Below are 17,881 nucleotides of genomic sequence, written 5' to 3' on the forward strand. Positions count from 1 at the left end.
GGTGGTGCGCATTGCACTCCTTGTGTATACAAATACTCGTCCCCTCCTCCCTCTTCCCCCCTCCCCCCGATCAAATATTTATAAATATTAAAGTATACTATTTTCTTAGATATGTCGCTTTCCACAATAAAAATATCTTGTTTTAATTTAATAAACATTCATTGGGTATTTACTAATGTATTTCAAAGTACTGCATAAAAGACAATGATAAATATAACTGAAGAGAAAGCAAAATATACTTAAATAATTAAAACAAATTACTTTAAAAAGAAGGGGAAGTTACTGAAAAAGGTGACTAGGATTTTTTTTTAATGAAGGAAGGTTAGTTTTAAATCATGAACAAAAGTCAGAGTATTTATCTATTCGAATCATTTAAATTTATAATTCAGAATGGCTTTTATGCATCTGAAACAATCTGGACTACTTTAATAATTCAATCAACTCCTAAAATAAGACTCCAAACACAGAATAGTTGAGTCTAAGAATATATGACCTACCGTGCAGGACCAGAGGGCTCATCTCTTGCTGAGCTTAATACAGTTTTGATTATAAGTTCCTAAAATAAGGAGGAAATAGTTAATAGCAATGACTAAGTTTTCATTCATTCATTCTACAAATATTTATTAAGTAGCTACTATGGACCAGGCACTGTGCCAGGTACTGGGAATACAATAGTTAAGTAAAATAGTGTTTGTTCTCGTGTATATACTTACAATAAAGAATCCGGTATTATTCATAAAAGTAGCTAAAGATATTTCTGAAATTTATAACCAAAAGTATATGTTAAAATAATACCCTTTATCCTGATTAGAAGAATAATAAAGGAAGGTAACTCAAGTAAAATAAACATCTTTTTAAAACTTTGAGAAATACTATTTAAAAGCCACAACCAGATGGCTTCACTGGTAAATTCTACCAAACATTTCAAGAAGACTTAACACTAATCCTTCTCACAGCTACATGCAGAAGAATGAAACTGGATCCCCACCTCTCACCTCTCACAAAAATCAATTCAAGATGGATATCAGAGTTAAACCTAAATCATGAAACCTTAAGAATTCTAAAACAAGATGTTGGGATGACCCTTTCAGACATCGGCCTAGGCAAGGAATTCTTGAAGAAGAACCCCAAAGCAATCACTGCAGCAACAAAAATAAATAAATGGGATCTAATCAAATTAAAAAGCTTCTGCACTGCTAAGGAAACTATCATTAGAGCGAATACACAGCCCACAGAATGCGAGAAAGTATTTGCTCTCTACACATCTGATAGAGAGCTGATAACCAGAATCTATCTAGAACTCAAAAAAATCAACAAGAAAAAAATCAAACAATCCCATCAACAAATGGGCAAAGGAAATGAACAGAAACTTTTCAAAAGAAGACAGAATAATGGCCAGCAAACATATAAAAAAATGCTCAACATCTCTAACATTAGAGAAATGCAAATCAAAACCACAATGAGATATCACCTAACCCCAGTGAGACTGGCCTCTATCAAAAAATCCCAAAACAACAAATGCTGGCGAGGATGTGGAGAGCCAGGAACACTCTTACACTGTTGGTGGGACTGCAAATTAGTGCAACCTCTGTGGAAAAGAATTTAGAGATACCTCAAAGAGCTAAAAATAGAAATACCATTCGATCCAGCAATGGCACTATTAGGCATCTACCCAAAAGAGCAGAAAACATTCTATGATAAAGACATCTACACCCGAATGTTTATGGCAGCACAATTCACTATTGCAAGGATGTGGAAATAGCCCAAGTGCCCGTCAATCCATGAGTGGATTAGTAAAATCTGGTATATGTATACAATGGAATATTATTCAATCATAAGAAATGACAGTGATCTAGAACCTCTTATACTTTCCTGGATTAAACTTAAGCCCATTATCCAAAGTGAGGCACCACAAGTTCGGAAGAATGGGCTCCACTTGTACTCGCCATCAAATTGGTACTAACTGATCAACACTAGGGTGATCACATGGCAGTAATACTCTCCAGGGATTAGGGGGATGGAGGGGTAAACCCGCAACTAAAGGACATGGGGATCATTGTAGGGGGGAAGGGCATGCCTTTAACCCTCGCCTGGGTGAGGCAAAGACATAAAGTGTAACCATAATGTTTGTACCCTCATAATACCCTGAAATAAAAAAAAAACCAACCCCCCCCCCTCAAAAAACCCACGAATCCTTCTCAACCTCTTCCAAAAACTGAAAAGGAGGGAAAACTTCCAAGCTCATTTTATGAGGCCAGTATTACTCAGATACCAAAGTAAGACAAGGGCACTACAAGAAAAAAAAAATTACAGGCCAATATACCTGATGAGTATAGATGCAAAAATCCTCAAAGAAATACTAGCAAACCAAATTCAACATCACATTTAAAGGATCACATACCATGATCAAGCAGAATTTATTCCTGGGATGCAAGGATGGTACAATATATGCACATCAATAAAAGTGATATATCACATTAAGAGAATGAAGGATAAAAATCATATGACCATCTCAATAGGTGGAGAAAAAGCATTTGACAAAATACAATATCCTTTCATGATTAAAACTCAACAAATTAGGTATAGGGGGAAAGTACCTCAACATAAGTAAGGCCATATATAATAAGTCTGTAGCTAACATCATATGCAACAGTGAAAAGCTAAAAGCTTTTCCTTTAAGATCAGGAATAAGACAAGGATGTTCGCTCTCATCACTTCTATTCAACATAATATTGGGAGTCCTAACCAGAGCAATTAGGCAGAAAAATGAAACAGAAAAAGAGCATCCATACTGAAAAGAAAGAATTAGAACTGTCTTTGCAGATAACGTGACCTAATATATAGAAAATCCTAACGACTCCACCAAAAAACTGTTAGAAACTAATAAAGTCAGTAGAGTTGCAGGATACAAAATCAATATATAAAAATCAGTTGTGTTTCTATACACTAACAATGAACTATCCAAAAAAGAAATTAAAAGAACAATTCCATTTACAAATAGCATCGAAAACAATAAAATACTTATGAATAAATTTAAACCACAGAGTTGAAAGATCTGTACACTGAAAACTATAAAACACTGATTAAAGAAACTGAAAAAGACAGAAATAAATGGTATTTATGGATTGGAAGAATTAATACTGTTAAAATATCCATATAACCCAAAACAATACCACTTCTGGGATCCAAAGGAAATGAAATTAGTATGTCAAAGAGATACCTGCACTCCCATGTCTACTGCAGAATTATTCACAATAGCCAATATATGGAAAAAACCTAAGTGTCCATTGGAGGACTAATGGATAAAATGTCACTCACACACACATAAATACACACATAATGGAATATTATTCAGCCTTTAAAAAGAGGGAAATCTTGTCATTTGTGACAACATGAATGAAGCTAGAGGACACTGGGCTAAGTGAAACAAGCCAGACACAGAAAGACAAATACTGTGTGATCTCATTTACATGTGGAATCTAAAATGTTGAACTCTCAGAAGCAGACAGTAGTAGGAGAAATGGGAAAATGTTGGTTACAGAGTACAAAGTTTCAGACATGCAGGATGAATAAATTCTGGAGATTGAAAGTACAGCATGGTAACTACAGTTAACAATCTGCTAAGAGAGTGGATCTTAGTTGTTCTCACTTGCTCCCCCCTCCAACCAAAAAAGGTAACTATATGAGGTGAGGGATATGTTATTTAGCTTAATGTTTACCACGATGTATATGTATGTCAAAATATCAAGTTGTACAACTTAAATATATACAATTTTTATTTGTTAATTTTATCTCAATAAAGCTGGATGGAAAAAGCCAGCTTCTTCTTCCTTATTAATTTGTAAAGTATGATAATGTATGAGTTTTGCAATAAGTTTTAGATACTAGTTAAAATCATGTAAATGAATAAAATATTCAAGAGGGAGAAAATAGAGAAGAAAAACAAGGGTAGAATAGTGAAGCGACTGTATGTTTAGCAAGCAGAGAAAAGAAAACTAGCTTAAGGAGTCAGAATACTTAGGCAAGAAGTAAAATCAAGACAGATTTATGTAACAAAAGATGAAGAGACATTTAGGAAGGTTAGAAACATCAACGGGATCAAATACTACAGTGGCTCAGGAGAACAAGAATGATACTAGATTTGATAACCAAGAATTTTGTTCATTGACTTTTAAAAACTCATTCGTTCACTCATTCCGTAAAGCATTTATCGGCTACATAGAATATAAGCTCCTCAAGAGGAGCAACCTTCTATTATCTTTGTAAACTCAGCACCTAGCCCAATGGCTAGCAGTTAATGGGTACTTGGAAAATATCTACTGTTTAAGCTCAAGAGCTTTCTATGCAATAGACCCTGTTTTAGATGCTGGAAATAAGAAGATAGTCAAGACAATGTACTTATCCTTAAGAAGTTCACAGTCCAGGGACAGAGGCAGATTTATAAACAAATAATTAAAATTCAAGCTCATGTAATATAAAATATCCAGGCAAATCCATAGAGACACAACATAAATCTGTAATTGCCAGGAGCTTGGGATAGAAAGAATGGGGAATGACTGCTAATGGGTACAGGGTTTCTTTGGGGGTGATGAAAATGTTCTAATATTGACTGTGATGACAGTTGCACAATTCTCTGACTACACTAAAAACTATTAAATGAGTGAATTGTAAAAACAAACAAAAAAATCAAACAAGATGATGTGTACAAAGTTCTAGGTAAGCAAACAGCTCATATGGGAGGTCATAAAAGGCTTCACACAAAGAGATCTTAGATAAAAAGGATTTTGACAGATAATTAACATTAGGTACCATGATTACATATGTTTCAGGTGAGTGGCAAGAAGAGAACAGGACTATATAAAAACAGTTTAGTAGAAATAAACAGTTTCTCAAAAGCACAGAACCAAGAAACATGGTAGTTCCATGTGGCTGTGGTTTAGAGTACATGCATAGGAGCTGGTTTCAGTGAAAAGTAAATATAACTACAATGGCAGGTAACTTTACCCATAAATCTTCATTTACTAAGAACAATGATCACTTTGTTAGGCTTTTTGCTTTCTCCATTATTATTAAAATTGGCTTTTACTTTGGAGATTTTTTTTTTCCACACAAAAAAGTGTTGTTTTTGTTTTTAAAATCACTTCAGCGTTACTGCCTACACAATAGTCAATAGAGAACAAGGCCACTCTGAAATGTAGATAGTATGAAGTAGGCTAGGCTGACCCTTAACTAACTCAAAACTGTCTAAGTAAATTAAAATGAGGACTCATCCTTGGCCTTTAAGATCTTCTGAAAATAAAAGAAACCATAGCTATTACATCTCTAAGGAACAAAGGTCAATTTGTATAGTTTTTATTAAATGTCATTCTAAATTTGCATCAAACCATATGATTTTATGTATAACTCAAGTTCATTTGTTTAACAAATGATTTCTGAGTATATACTATGTGCCAAGCAGTGCGTTAGGCTATGATGATAAAGCAAAAAATAAGGCCTCATGGTGTTTATCTGTCTAAAGTAGAAGTCAGACATTGAACAAGTAATTTCAAGTATGATAAATGTTTTAAAGAGAAATATGAATGCTATAGAGAGTGTATATAGCACTCCTAACATAAATTAAATTTAAAAACGTCAGAAAAACCAAGTTTTGAAAAAAATCAGCATAGTTCACAAGGAACTATAATGTCTCTCTCTCAGTCCTTCATCTAATTCTAGGGACCAATTCAGGTCAAACGAAGACCATCTAGCAATTACTGTGATAGGCACAACATCTCAGGACTGTTAAACTGTTGGAAATTCATAATACAGAGGCATTCAGTTAGAGACAGGTCTTAACTTAATGATGGAATTATTTACTAGCAGGCACATTGCTGGGCCTAGTGCACTGAATGCCTTTATTCTAACTAGGAGAAATTTTCACACCACTCCCCCCTACCTTGGTCTAAGAATTACTGAGTCCAGAGGACTAAGTGTGCCAAACATGTCATGTATTCCCTTCAAACAGAGGCTGACCTCTACAGAGGCACTCAACAAGTTCTGGCCACTTTTCTACCTGAAATTTTTAAAAAATCTTATAAATAACAAGGGACGTTTGGGCATGTCTGCTCCTAATGGGGCCCAATTATAATTTTTTTTGTTTGTTTAAGGATTTATATCTGGGGTAGGTTTCATTGGCAACTTTATAGTCGCTCTTAATTTTGCACCATCTACTGTTCAAGACCTTTAACGCTTCAGGTACATGAGATCTCTACCTCAACTCCATAGTTTCCTATAGCAGTATAAAATTTTCCATTACTTTGTTTGACTCATCATACTGAGAAACTGGGGAGGTAGAGTCAAATATGCGCAGTTTAGTCTGCTTTCTCAATCTTAGAAGCCTTACATTAGCAGCATAGCATCTAGCTCACAGGATGTTTTGATAAATGTTCAGTGAGTAAATGAATGAATCCTAAGAGGTAGACATGTGAGTAGGTTCAATAACAAGAAAAAGGTCCCAAAGCAGTATTAAACACAAAAAAGTCTATATTTCTAATGAAAATTCCAGCCTTTGTGTCTGAATGACATGGCTGGTTAATGCTTTTTCACAACTATATGGATTTCAAAAAGTAAAGAAAGAATACAAATTTTATTGCATATAATTTATGCTTATACGATCACTTAAATTGCTAAAAATTAGCATCCAATTTTCTTTCTTTTTTAAAAATTTAAATAGATTTATGGGGTACAGTGTTTTTTTTTGTTACATGGGTTTGATTTCTTACCTTAACATCTGTAAACTGAGATACAGCAATATCAGGAATGTTGGGATGGAGAGCTGGCAGTTCAAAATATAAGTTGGGAAAGCAAACCAAAGATCCCAGGAGAACTTGTGCTTCTACTCTTGGTGCCTACATATCAGATTTTAAAAAGGTTTAAAATATATTTAATTATGTCATTAAAATTATCAGAAAAATTACTTTACTACAAAACTATAATAGACAGGGAAGTGAGAGTATAAAACAAAGTTTCAAAAGGAAAGGGGACATAAAATGATTTAGGTTTCCATCTACACTTTCCACATAAACTACTGTTATTCTCAATAAATGCAATAAACAGATATCAGAGCCTTCCTCAAATCGGCTACGGTTAATGAGACTATAAATAGGAACATAACTTAAATACCAGTATCAATTTACCCTAATTATAAGGAAAAATATAAATACTTTAATTTTAAAGGTAATTCAACATCGTCACATATGGGTCTAATAAGCTGATGCTCAGTTTCACTATATTATTTATTCATCCTTAGGTAGTAATAAATATAAGAATGAAAATGTTAACTATATGAAAGGCACCAGTCTAGATGATTTTCATAATATTACACACATAAGAAAAACATTGCCTACGTTACTTACTAAAAACATTAGAATGTATGCCTGGACTATAGATGAAGGTAACTTTTTATCTTTAGCTATATTAAACTATTTCTGAAGTATCAACACTGAATGCTTCTTTTTCCTCTTCTGCCTTCTTGCATGCCCACCAAATATCAACATCCACCTACTAATATATTATTTACTAAAATACCTGCAAATTGATTTGTATGTTTAATATTTAACAAAAATGCTAAATATAAATTTATTAGAAATATAGTACTTCTATTCACATAAATCAAGACCCAATCTTCAAAAGGATTTCCTCATCTTAAAAAATATTATAATAGAGGCAATAATGTAGTACTCTATTATATGATTTTCAACAAAACAACTCATTTCCGGATTAAAAAACGATCTAGATATAAGACAGCAGTGTAAGGGGACAGAGTAAGCTCACATCTACCATTTCAATTTAAAATAAAAGTTATCCTATAAAAATGAAACCGATTTTAAAAAACCAGTATTTTTGTTTTTTTGAATGAAAGACATTACCTAAGAGTTTTATTTAATGAATAAATGAAAGAGATTACACCTGAGAGTTTTTCTTTAAAGGTTGATAAGGTAACTGGCAATGTTCAGGTATGAGGATATAATGGGGGCAGACCTGGAATGTGCTTGTAATTAAGAAAGGCAAAACTGAATCAATTATTTTATAATGTGCCTAAGCGGGGGAAGAACATTAACAGGAGGAAAATGATATGCATGAGATCTAAAATGGGAATACAAAGAACAAAATTTGGACTGGGTATTTCCAACACTGTCCCAGAAGAAAAGGCTGTTCTAATGGAGATGTGTCAGCTTAATTCCTGCAGTAATTTGTTTTTTTATGCAGCCTTTCCCAACAGGTATTCCTCATATGATTGAGAGAACTCAGAAAATAACTATTTTCTGAATTTTCCAAGGATGTTACATAATGCATAGTATTAGATGCATATAAGACAGAAGTTAATTAGTCATATAAAATGGATGTATCACATAAAATTAGTCACATAAAATAGATGCTTTAGTACATTAGGGTTTAATTCTCCTATAAAACTTTGAGAAAAGCTGCCTTGTCATCTGGAATACCTGGCCTGCTGAACAGTAATAGTTTTCAGGGTAAATTAATGAAACACTAATAGTTTTCATAGTAAATTAATAAAAAATATTGGTTTATGTATTAGTATCTTCTGATTTCTATCAATTTTTGCCAGTATCCAAGAGATTGATAATCTAATACATACACCGATTATACTAATTTTTAATTTGTTTACCATCTCTAGTTTGTCTTAAATACACTCCCAGATTAATACTTATTTAATATTCCCAAAGGACAGATTCAATAATCTCTACTTTAAAAAAAAATTTAACTATTTATCTAATATAGCATTATAACCTGATCCCTGACATTCAAGACCTTTCCAAGATGTAACCTAAAGCAGTGCTACTCAATCTTTAACTAATGATTTTACCAATCATTTGTGATCTAGTTAAAATGCAGATTCTGATTCAGTAAGTAGGTATGGAATGGGGTCTGAGATTCTACATTCCTCACAAGTACCCAGATTATGCTAAATGTTTCTTGTGTGCAGACCACACTTTGGGTAGGAAGACCTAAAGTACCATTCTGTTCTTGCTGTTCACTCCGCTATCGCAGATTAACTAGCCTCTAAACAAAATGAATTATCTGTCATTCCTTGAAAACATCTTACTCATGCCTATTTAACTCTGCCTAGAATACCTTCCCTATCTTCCATTTTCACTTACACAAAATGATCTATTCAGGAATCTATTCATTTGTATTTTCCATGAAAGTTTTATATCCCCAAACAAATAAAATCTCTCCTTTTTCTGAATTATGAAATAATTTTATTTAAAAAATTCTTATATTGCACATATGTGTCAGATAATATTCCAACCATATTACAAATCCTTATAAAATAATCTATGAGGCAGGTTATCTTTATTTTATAGATGAAGAAACTGAGACACAGAAAAATTAAGTAACTTGCCAAAGGTCATACCACAGTTAATAAGTGGCAGAGCTGAGACTTGATCCCAGGCAGACTGGCTCTAGAGTCCATGCTTTTAACCACTATGCTATGCTCCTCCTGTTGTTATTTATTTGATGCCCTACATTCTATAGTTGTTAATATACTTCCCTATCTCCCCAGAAACAGACAATATGTTTTTTTATTGAGCACAAAGTACATCTAATTTATTCTATATCCCTTTGTATTCCACCGAAAGGAACACTGTAAACAAAGGAGAGAAAATTTAATAACCACAAAAGGGCTAAGCACTATGTGGAGTACATACTAGGCGCCATTTAGGTCCTGAATTAACATATATATTCAATAAATAAACACCAACTAAGCATGGTGCTATCCTAGGCCCTAGAGACACCAAGATGAATAAAACACGATCACGCCTCAGGGAGCTGGAAAAACAGGGTTATATAACTAGCTATAAATACTGCTCCTTGTTTGTTTGTTTGTTTGTTTGTTTGAAACACGGTCTTGCTCCGTTGTCAAATGGAGTATAGTAGCATGATCACAGCTCATTGCAACCTCCAACTCCCGGGCTCAAGCGAGCCTCCTGGCTCAGCCTCCTGAGTAGTTAGGACTACAGGTATGCACTACCATGCCTGGCCATTTTTTTTTTTTAAGAGATGGGGTCTCACTATGTTACCCAGGCTGTTCTTGAACTCCTGGGCTTGAGTGATCCTTTTGCCTCGGCCTCTCAAAAGTGCTAGGATTACAGGTATGAGCCACCGTGCCTGGCCTGCTGCTGCTTTTCTTTATTTGTACATTCCCTTTAGGTGATTGTATCCAGTTTCATGGCTTTAAATACCATCTGTAAGTTGATGTCTCTAAGCTTTATATTTTCAGTCCCGACATCCCCCTTGAGCTCCTGAATTGTATATGCAATTATTCTCCTGACATCTCTTCATGGATATCTAATATGAATCTTGCTATGCCCCAAATAGAACTCCTTCTCTATTTCACTACTGATCTTTCACTGTTGCAGCTTATAAATGAAAAATGTATGTTAAACTGCTTTCCAAGTTACAAAGTACTAGACAAGTATTTTTTCTCTCCCAAATATGCTTAGTTTTTTCCAACAGATTTTCAGTTAATTATTTCCCATTTATAATTTGCTCCAGAGTGATCTTTCCAAAATATTAATACAAATTTGATCATGTTACTCGTTGCTTAAAACCCTTCAGTCTTACTCATTCCTTTCCTAGGATTTTATCTAAGCTTTCTGGCACTGTGAACACAGCCACTGCCTTCCTCTCTAGCTCACTTCTGCCACTTATATATGAATATATTCTAGGTATACTGATTTACTTGATACTGTCTCACAGTTCCATGTTAGTATGCAAAATCCTCACATGCAGTTTTGAGAGTTTAGAGTTTACACCTAGGGTGTATTTCCTCCTAGGGTGGTTATCTCATCACTGTTTAATTTTAAAATATTTAATTGTTAAATAAAGACTGAATATATTTAAGGTGTACAGTGTGATTTGATATACATATACATTGTGCAATGATTACTTACCACTGTTTCTTACTTCTTTGCTATATATAGCCCACTGCCCTTTCTTTGCTTTTTTCCCATCCTGTTTCCTTGATTACCTCAACTTTAAATTCTGTTTTTCTTATCAGACTCTACTGATTTTAGTGCTAACTAATTTTAGTGTTTTCTTACACTTCAGTGTATTTCTTGTTTACATTTTTCTAATGTGAGAGAAGCAATCAATTCCAATTAAACTGTAAATTTTCCTCAAAATCCCCTTGCTGTATTTTGTCAACAACAGCTCTTCCTTTGTTGCTTTTTTAGTTGAGTTCTAGCTATCTAAAGTTTGTTATATTATGAAGAACAGAAAACAACTTACATTGAGAAAAGCTGAAGAAGCCACTCTACCAGCTGCTACAATAAAATCCATAATAAGCATTGTGGCTCCAGGCAAACCAAGTGAAAAAAACTGAGGTGAGCAGTGTTTGATGATTGTATTGACAATATCCTTAGAATAAGGAGAGAAGGGGAAAAGAAAATCAAGTATGTTATTTTGGGTATCAGCTAATCAATATTCTTAAAAATAGATATATGAAAATAATTTAAAAAGGTAATTACATTGGCTAATTGGAAAGGCTACTTTTAATTCTTGCAAATAATCCATGCTTAACATTATATTCTGACATAGGAAAAGTAAACTTAGGAACACATTTAACTTATACAAATAACAGCATTTTTTGTCACACTAGAGAAAAAAAGGCTCCTTGCTTCAGAGGGTTAAAAATTTAAGGCTCACACACTGTAAAACTAAATTACATAGTAGTTTGTCCTGCCACCTAGTTGCTTCTACATGATAACTCTCATCTTGGAACCCACATGACCTGATATGTGGCAACTGGGAAGATTCTCTTTTTTAGGTAAGTCCTTTAAAGATAGATATCTAGCTTCAGACATCTAGACCCCAGGCACATTTAAGGGAATATTGTTAATTTGGCTTATTCATTCACTTTGCCTTTGGAATTTACCATGAGGACGTGGTGTATTAGCTTGTATTACTCAATCTGACTTATCTTAAACAAAAGCTCTCTTTTCTAGTAATTAACAGTGTTGTTTGGAGACATGTTTATAATGTAGAACACTATATTTATTTTAAATTAATGAAAAAAGTTTTTTCATTTTTCAGGAAGAGATATAATTATCATCTTTTAATATTAATTTAATGTTCTCTAAATGACCTACAAGTGAAATTTAACTATATTAGGATAAAAATACTTATAACATTTATAAATACTTTGACTTGCAATTTCCCATACTTTTTAGTTTTATGGCCAAGATCAAGACCCCTGAAGTAATGTCCTAGAGTCATATTTGTGACTATTTAATGATTGTAACTGATATAATTACCAAATCAATGTGATTGTCACTATGCCAACATAATTGGTGGTAGTAAGAAAATGTGATGTGCCGATTCTTAAAGTGGAAAAAAATCTGACTATGGCAATGACTAGATGAGCAAATCCACATGCCTCAAGTATCAATTACAAAATGCCTAAGAACAGGTATACTGGAACACTAAAGAAGTCAACGTAAGCAAAGGATGGTTTAATCTCTTCAAAAAGTGAACTGGTTGGTATTTAAAGTTGGACGAATACTCAAACCAATCCCCTAATTACAATAATATGTTGCTTTTCAACCATGTTTCAAGAATAAGTAAGGTCATAAAATGGAAATAAACTGTTTATAAACCACTGCATAAGGGAGACAGTTTTAATTCTACAGCTTAAAAATCACAAACCAAACAGAATCAAGAATCAAAGTTAAACTGATAAAATAACTTCTTAGAAAGTATATATAGTTACCTGATCAATATGAAGTAATCCACAATGCATTATATTGTAGAAATGTGTTAGAAAATCTCTATTTGGAGATACATCTTGTCTTCTTTTCATTGTATTACAAATAAGTTTATAAGCATGTAATTTACCTTGTTTATATTTATCAGTCAACCTGGTTGCCTAAAATTAAAAGATTAGTTTTAATACTCAAAAAGAAATACTGTTTGTTAAATACTTAAACAATTGAATATAGCAAGCAATATATTTGTTCTCATTTATTTCTATGTTGGCCCAATTTCTTCAATGAACTAAAAATTAGGATAACTGAAACTATTGTTATCATCCAAAATGATACAATGTAGGTATGAATAATCATAAACTATTTCACTTAGGAAAATGAACCAAACATATTAAATAATACTTAAAAGTATTATATCTTCAAAAGTACACAGTGTATTCTGTGTCAACTCAAGGTTTACATTTCACTTAAATACAATAAAGACATGCTTTTCTATATTCACTTTGGTTTTACTGAATAAATAAAAACAATGTATTCTGTATAATTTTGCCATGTTCACTCTGCTCTCTATATAATGCCTAATGACTTCCTAAGCACACTAGTTAAAAGCTAAGTATTTTAGAAGACTATATAATAGCTAAAATTTCTATCAAATGTTTTAAGATTTACTAAATGAAGATTTTAAACTAATATTTTATATAGTAAGCTTACCTTAAAAAGCCAAGGCGTAAGAATTCTAAGTGGAGGAATCAAAACTGGTGGAGAGGGGGAGGTCAGGTTATCGGTTGAAATGCCGAGGTTATCTCTAATCTGTAATTTTTAAATAAAAGGCAATAAACCCATGAAAACTGTTCTCTCTTCCAGTTTACTTTATCTTAAACTGAAGTGCAAATCCAGTTTCTACCACTAAGGAAATGTTTAATTAGAAGTGACTTCATCACGCCAGGCACCAATTTAACTACAGTAAAAGGGAGTGGGGCGCGGGCGGGCAGCAGTTCACAATGTTCTCTAAGGCCTCTTCTATTTCTCAAAAGTTTTTCTTCTCCCTTTACATCCTTTATTTTCTTTTTTACCTTAGCTAGATTCTGCCAAAGTTCACAGAGGTAATCAAAAACTTGAGCATGTATTTCAGGATCCATAATTGCATTGACATCTCCCAAAATGCCTAGCATTCTTCGCCACATTACAGTAGCAACATCAGCATGCCATCCAGTAAGAGTACCGCCTGCCATCACACTACAACATTCAGATGGAAATTCACTGATTTCTATTAAAAAAAAAAAAAAATACAATAATGTCAGTAACTTTTCAGAAAATTGACCACGAAATCCAAAAGAGCCAAGTTAAATTAATAATCTTAAATAACTAAACGAGGTCAATGTATATTACTGTTATTTTTTTCCAAACAAGGTCAAAAACTCACTAGTTCGTAATTCCATATTATAACAGTAATTTCTTATTCAATAATACTTCTATCTAGATTTACTTAAGGAGGAAATAATGCAATACCACTCACTGGGCATATGCCAGACAGGAAAATTTATGTTTGATATAAACATCAAATTTATAAGCACATACTCTCACTTTTCTCTAATAGCCACTTCAGGTTATATCATCAAATTTATAGAAAATCTCAGGCTAAAGGCAGATCCTGTAGGAAGTCTTCATAAGCTTGTTTCTTTAAAGTTTCCAAAGAAATATATTTACATATTTCACAATTAAGTCAGACCTCTCATTGAAAGAGGTATCACAATGGCATGAAAAATAGACATTTTTACTAAAACTTAAACATAATCAAAAATTACCGTAATTATATTTTGCCTGTTAATACTGGCAAGACTGTAAGTAAGAAATACAGGTAACCTTGGTTTTAGTCTCATAATTCTGCCACTAATTATGTGTTACACAAGTTATTTCATAACCTAAGGCTACATTTCCTCATCTGTAAAACAGATGGTTTAGCTAGGTATCATTATAGGTCTCCTCTAGTTTTTTAAAAAATCCATTATTCTACTCAATTTCCATTATATAATGGAAGAGGCTATAGAAAAATCTTTCAAAAGTTAATAAAGAACTTTGGGAAGTAAAATTTTGTAGACTGAAAGAATTATAAGCTTATGATTTTTCATGCTTGATAATATCCCAATATATTGATAAGTTCATTCTTAGTATTACTATATGTATATCTTTTACTTGTAATGCTTAACTTTTTTCCTCTTTGCATGTAAAGTATATAATGGATAATAACTGTGCATTGTGTCACTGAAAAGGTACCATATAATTACCCTTTCTCCATAATGTTTTTTTTTTTTTGAGACCGAGTCTCACTGTGTTGCCCGGGCTAGAGTGCTGTGTCATCAGCCTACAGCAACCTCAGACTCCTGGGCTCAAGCAATCCTACTGCCTCAGCCTCCTGAGTAGCTGGGACTACAGGCATGTGCCACCATGCCTGGCTAATTTCTTCTATATATTTTTAGTTGTCCAATTAATTTCTTTCTATTTTTAGTAGAGACGGGGTCTCGCTCTTGCTCAGGCTGGTCTCGAACTCTTGACCTCGAGCGATCCACCCGCCTCGGCCTCCCAGAGAGCTAGGATTACAGGCGTGAGCCACCGCGCCCGGCCCTCTCCATAATGTTTTTAAAAAGGCTTCTAGTTAAAGCCACTAAAACAAAACGAAAAACACTGATATTTTAACATTACTGTTGATGCCTCCCGACTCTAGAACACTTTCATAATATAGTGATAAATCAACTGATTTGTCCCTAACTTATCCTTCTCAAAGTAAAGATAATACAATTTTAAATGATTAAAAAGCAGGCAATAGTGTGTGGTCCTTGATTAAATTCTGCACTGGGTTGGTAATGGTGTGGGGTAGCTTTCTCGGACATTACTGGACAATTGAGACATTCAGCTATGGACTTAAATAATATCCTGAATATGGCCACTATATTGTGGTTATACAGGAAACATACATTTATTCTTAGGACACACCCACTGAAGTGTTAAGCTCTGAAGAATCTGATATCTGCAATTCCCTCTTACATAGCTCAGCAAAAAGAGGGGAGGGGCAGGGGTTTTTGTGCACATATGTGCATGTGTGTAAATATAGACAAAGTAGCAAAATATTAACTGGTGAATTTATGTGAAGGTTATAGCTATTCATTTTACTAGCCTTGCAACTTTTCTCTAAGTTTGGAACCTTTTTCCAAATGTTGGGAAAATAACTGTAAACAAACAAAAATTACAGGCCAAAAAGGAAGAAAAGATAAGGTCAGAAATAATTCACAAACTAGAAAATTAGGGCTATGTAACTACAAAGTAATTGCATATTAAGGAATGAGCTCCTTTAAAAAAAGTCCAGAAGTTAAACAACTTTAAATTTCTTCCTTTGGTCAGAGAGTAAACATGCTGCCTTACCAGTGAAAACTGACTTTTTATTTTATTCATTGTAAATATCTCATCAACTATGTCCTTGATCAAAGTTTTTGGCATATTTGAGATGCCTGTTACATCATGCAGGCTTTAGCAAAAATAACTTTTAACTTGCATTTTCTGAGGTTTCTCGAGCCAATTTTTAACATTTACTTAAAAATACTTCCTTTGGAATACTTTTTAATTAAATTTAGTTGACATATTTGCAGAATAAAATCAATAAAAATTATAGATTTGATAAAGTGTTTCACCGAAAGATTAATAAATGATAATGCTACTACTTTCTCCTGTGAATCAGCAGGCACACTTCAGCTATAATATTAAGAATAATGATGCCAAATCATGTATGGTTTAGGAAAGAGAACAATATCGATAAATGATAACAGAAGACCCCAAAATTAAGTAATCACTAATTCTAAGACTGTTATCAAGTATAGTAAAACGAACACAAATAAAACTGTAAGTATCTTTAGGAACAAAAAGATATATTAACAAATTTCCAAAAGACTTAGAAAAGTCCAAAAGATTTATAATAATCATATATAATCAAGTTTAAGATGCTTTATTTATGAACTCCTGACACTTAACACCCTAAAAGAAAAAATGGCAAATATCTAATTTCCAAATATTGCCTAGATCATCTGGTGTCTGAAGAACAGAGTGGTGAAGCTTCTCATCAAGCTGTAGATCCTTCTGTTCCATGTGATCTATGTTCAATGTAGAAGGGGAAGGTGTCTGTGACCTGGATCCCAGAGGCGACTGGACTGTGGAAGCACTTTCTGAACCTGTAAATATGATTTCATATAATTACCATAAAGAGTATATTCAATACCCTACCTAAGATGTAATGCTTAAAACTCCAATAAAATATAAATTTCAACTATCGAAAGATAAAACCAGTTATAAATTGGCCAAGGAGGTCAATAAAATCTTAATATTGTACAAGCTTTTGTATTTAGGAGTCTGACCTCGTATCTACCATGGAACTATTAATAGCATTGAATCAGAACTGGATGTACCAGGTAACAGGAGCCATCAGTGAGAGCAAGAATATCTACCCCCGAACAGAAACTTTTCAAAAGGTGACAGATGGCCAACAAACATATGAAAAAATGCTCAACATCTCTAACCATCAGGGAAATGCAAATCAATACCACGATGAGATATCACTTAACTCCAGTGAGAATGGCTTTTATCAAAAAGTTCCAAAACAATAAATGTTGGCGTGGATGCGGAGAGATAGAAACACTTGTACACTGCTGGGAGGACTGCAAACTAGTACAATCTCTATGGAAAGTAATATGGAGATACCTCAAAGAGCTAAAAGTAAAACTACCATTTGATCCAGCAATCCCATTACTGGGCATCTACTCAAAGGAAAAAAAGACACTCTATAAAAAGGGCATCTGCACTAGAATGTTTATAGCAGCACAATTCACAATTGCAAAGATGTGGAAACAACTCAAGTGCCCATCAATACATGAGTGGATTAATAAAATGTGGTATATGTATATATCATGGACTACTACTCAGCTACAAAAAACAATAGTGATCTATCACCTCTTGTATTACCCCGGATAGAGCTGGAGTCCATTCTACCAAGTGAAGTATCACAAGTATGGAAAAACAAGCACCACATGTCCTCACCCTCAAATTGGTATTAATCAAGACTTACATGC

General features: G+C 33.5%; 1 protein-coding gene across 4 annotated transcripts in view; it reads right to left on the reverse strand.

Moving 5' to 3' along the window:
- Positions 1-17,881, reverse strand: part of RALGAPA1 (Ral GTPase activating protein, alpha subunit 1 (catalytic)) — a 232,168-nt gene that overhangs the window by 98,446 nt on the left and 115,841 nt on the right. For all 4 annotated transcript variants that reach the window (XM_012658280.1, XM_012658299.1, XM_012658290.1 and 1 more), the window contains 7 exons: positions 16,835-16,987; positions 13,844-14,037; positions 13,482-13,580; positions 12,776-12,931; positions 11,296-11,424; positions 6,762-6,887; positions 498-556 (listed from right to left, as the gene is read on the reverse strand). In XM_012658280.1, the coding sequence (XP_012513734.1) occupies positions 498-556; positions 6,762-6,887; positions 11,296-11,424; positions 12,776-12,931; positions 13,482-13,580; positions 13,844-14,037; positions 16,835-16,987 (916 nt within the window). The remainder of the gene's footprint in view (positions 1-497; positions 557-6,761; positions 6,888-11,295; positions 11,425-12,775; positions 12,932-13,481; positions 13,581-13,843; positions 14,038-16,834; positions 16,988-17,881) is intronic.

The sequence above is a fragment of the Propithecus coquereli genome, unplaced genomic scaffold (genome assembly GCF_000956105.1).
Source record: "Propithecus coquereli isolate 6110/MARCELLA unplaced genomic scaffold, Pcoq_1.0 Scaffold116, whole genome shotgun sequence".
NCBI classification, from domain to species: Eukaryota; Metazoa; Chordata; class Mammalia; order Primates; family Indriidae; genus Propithecus; species Propithecus coquereli.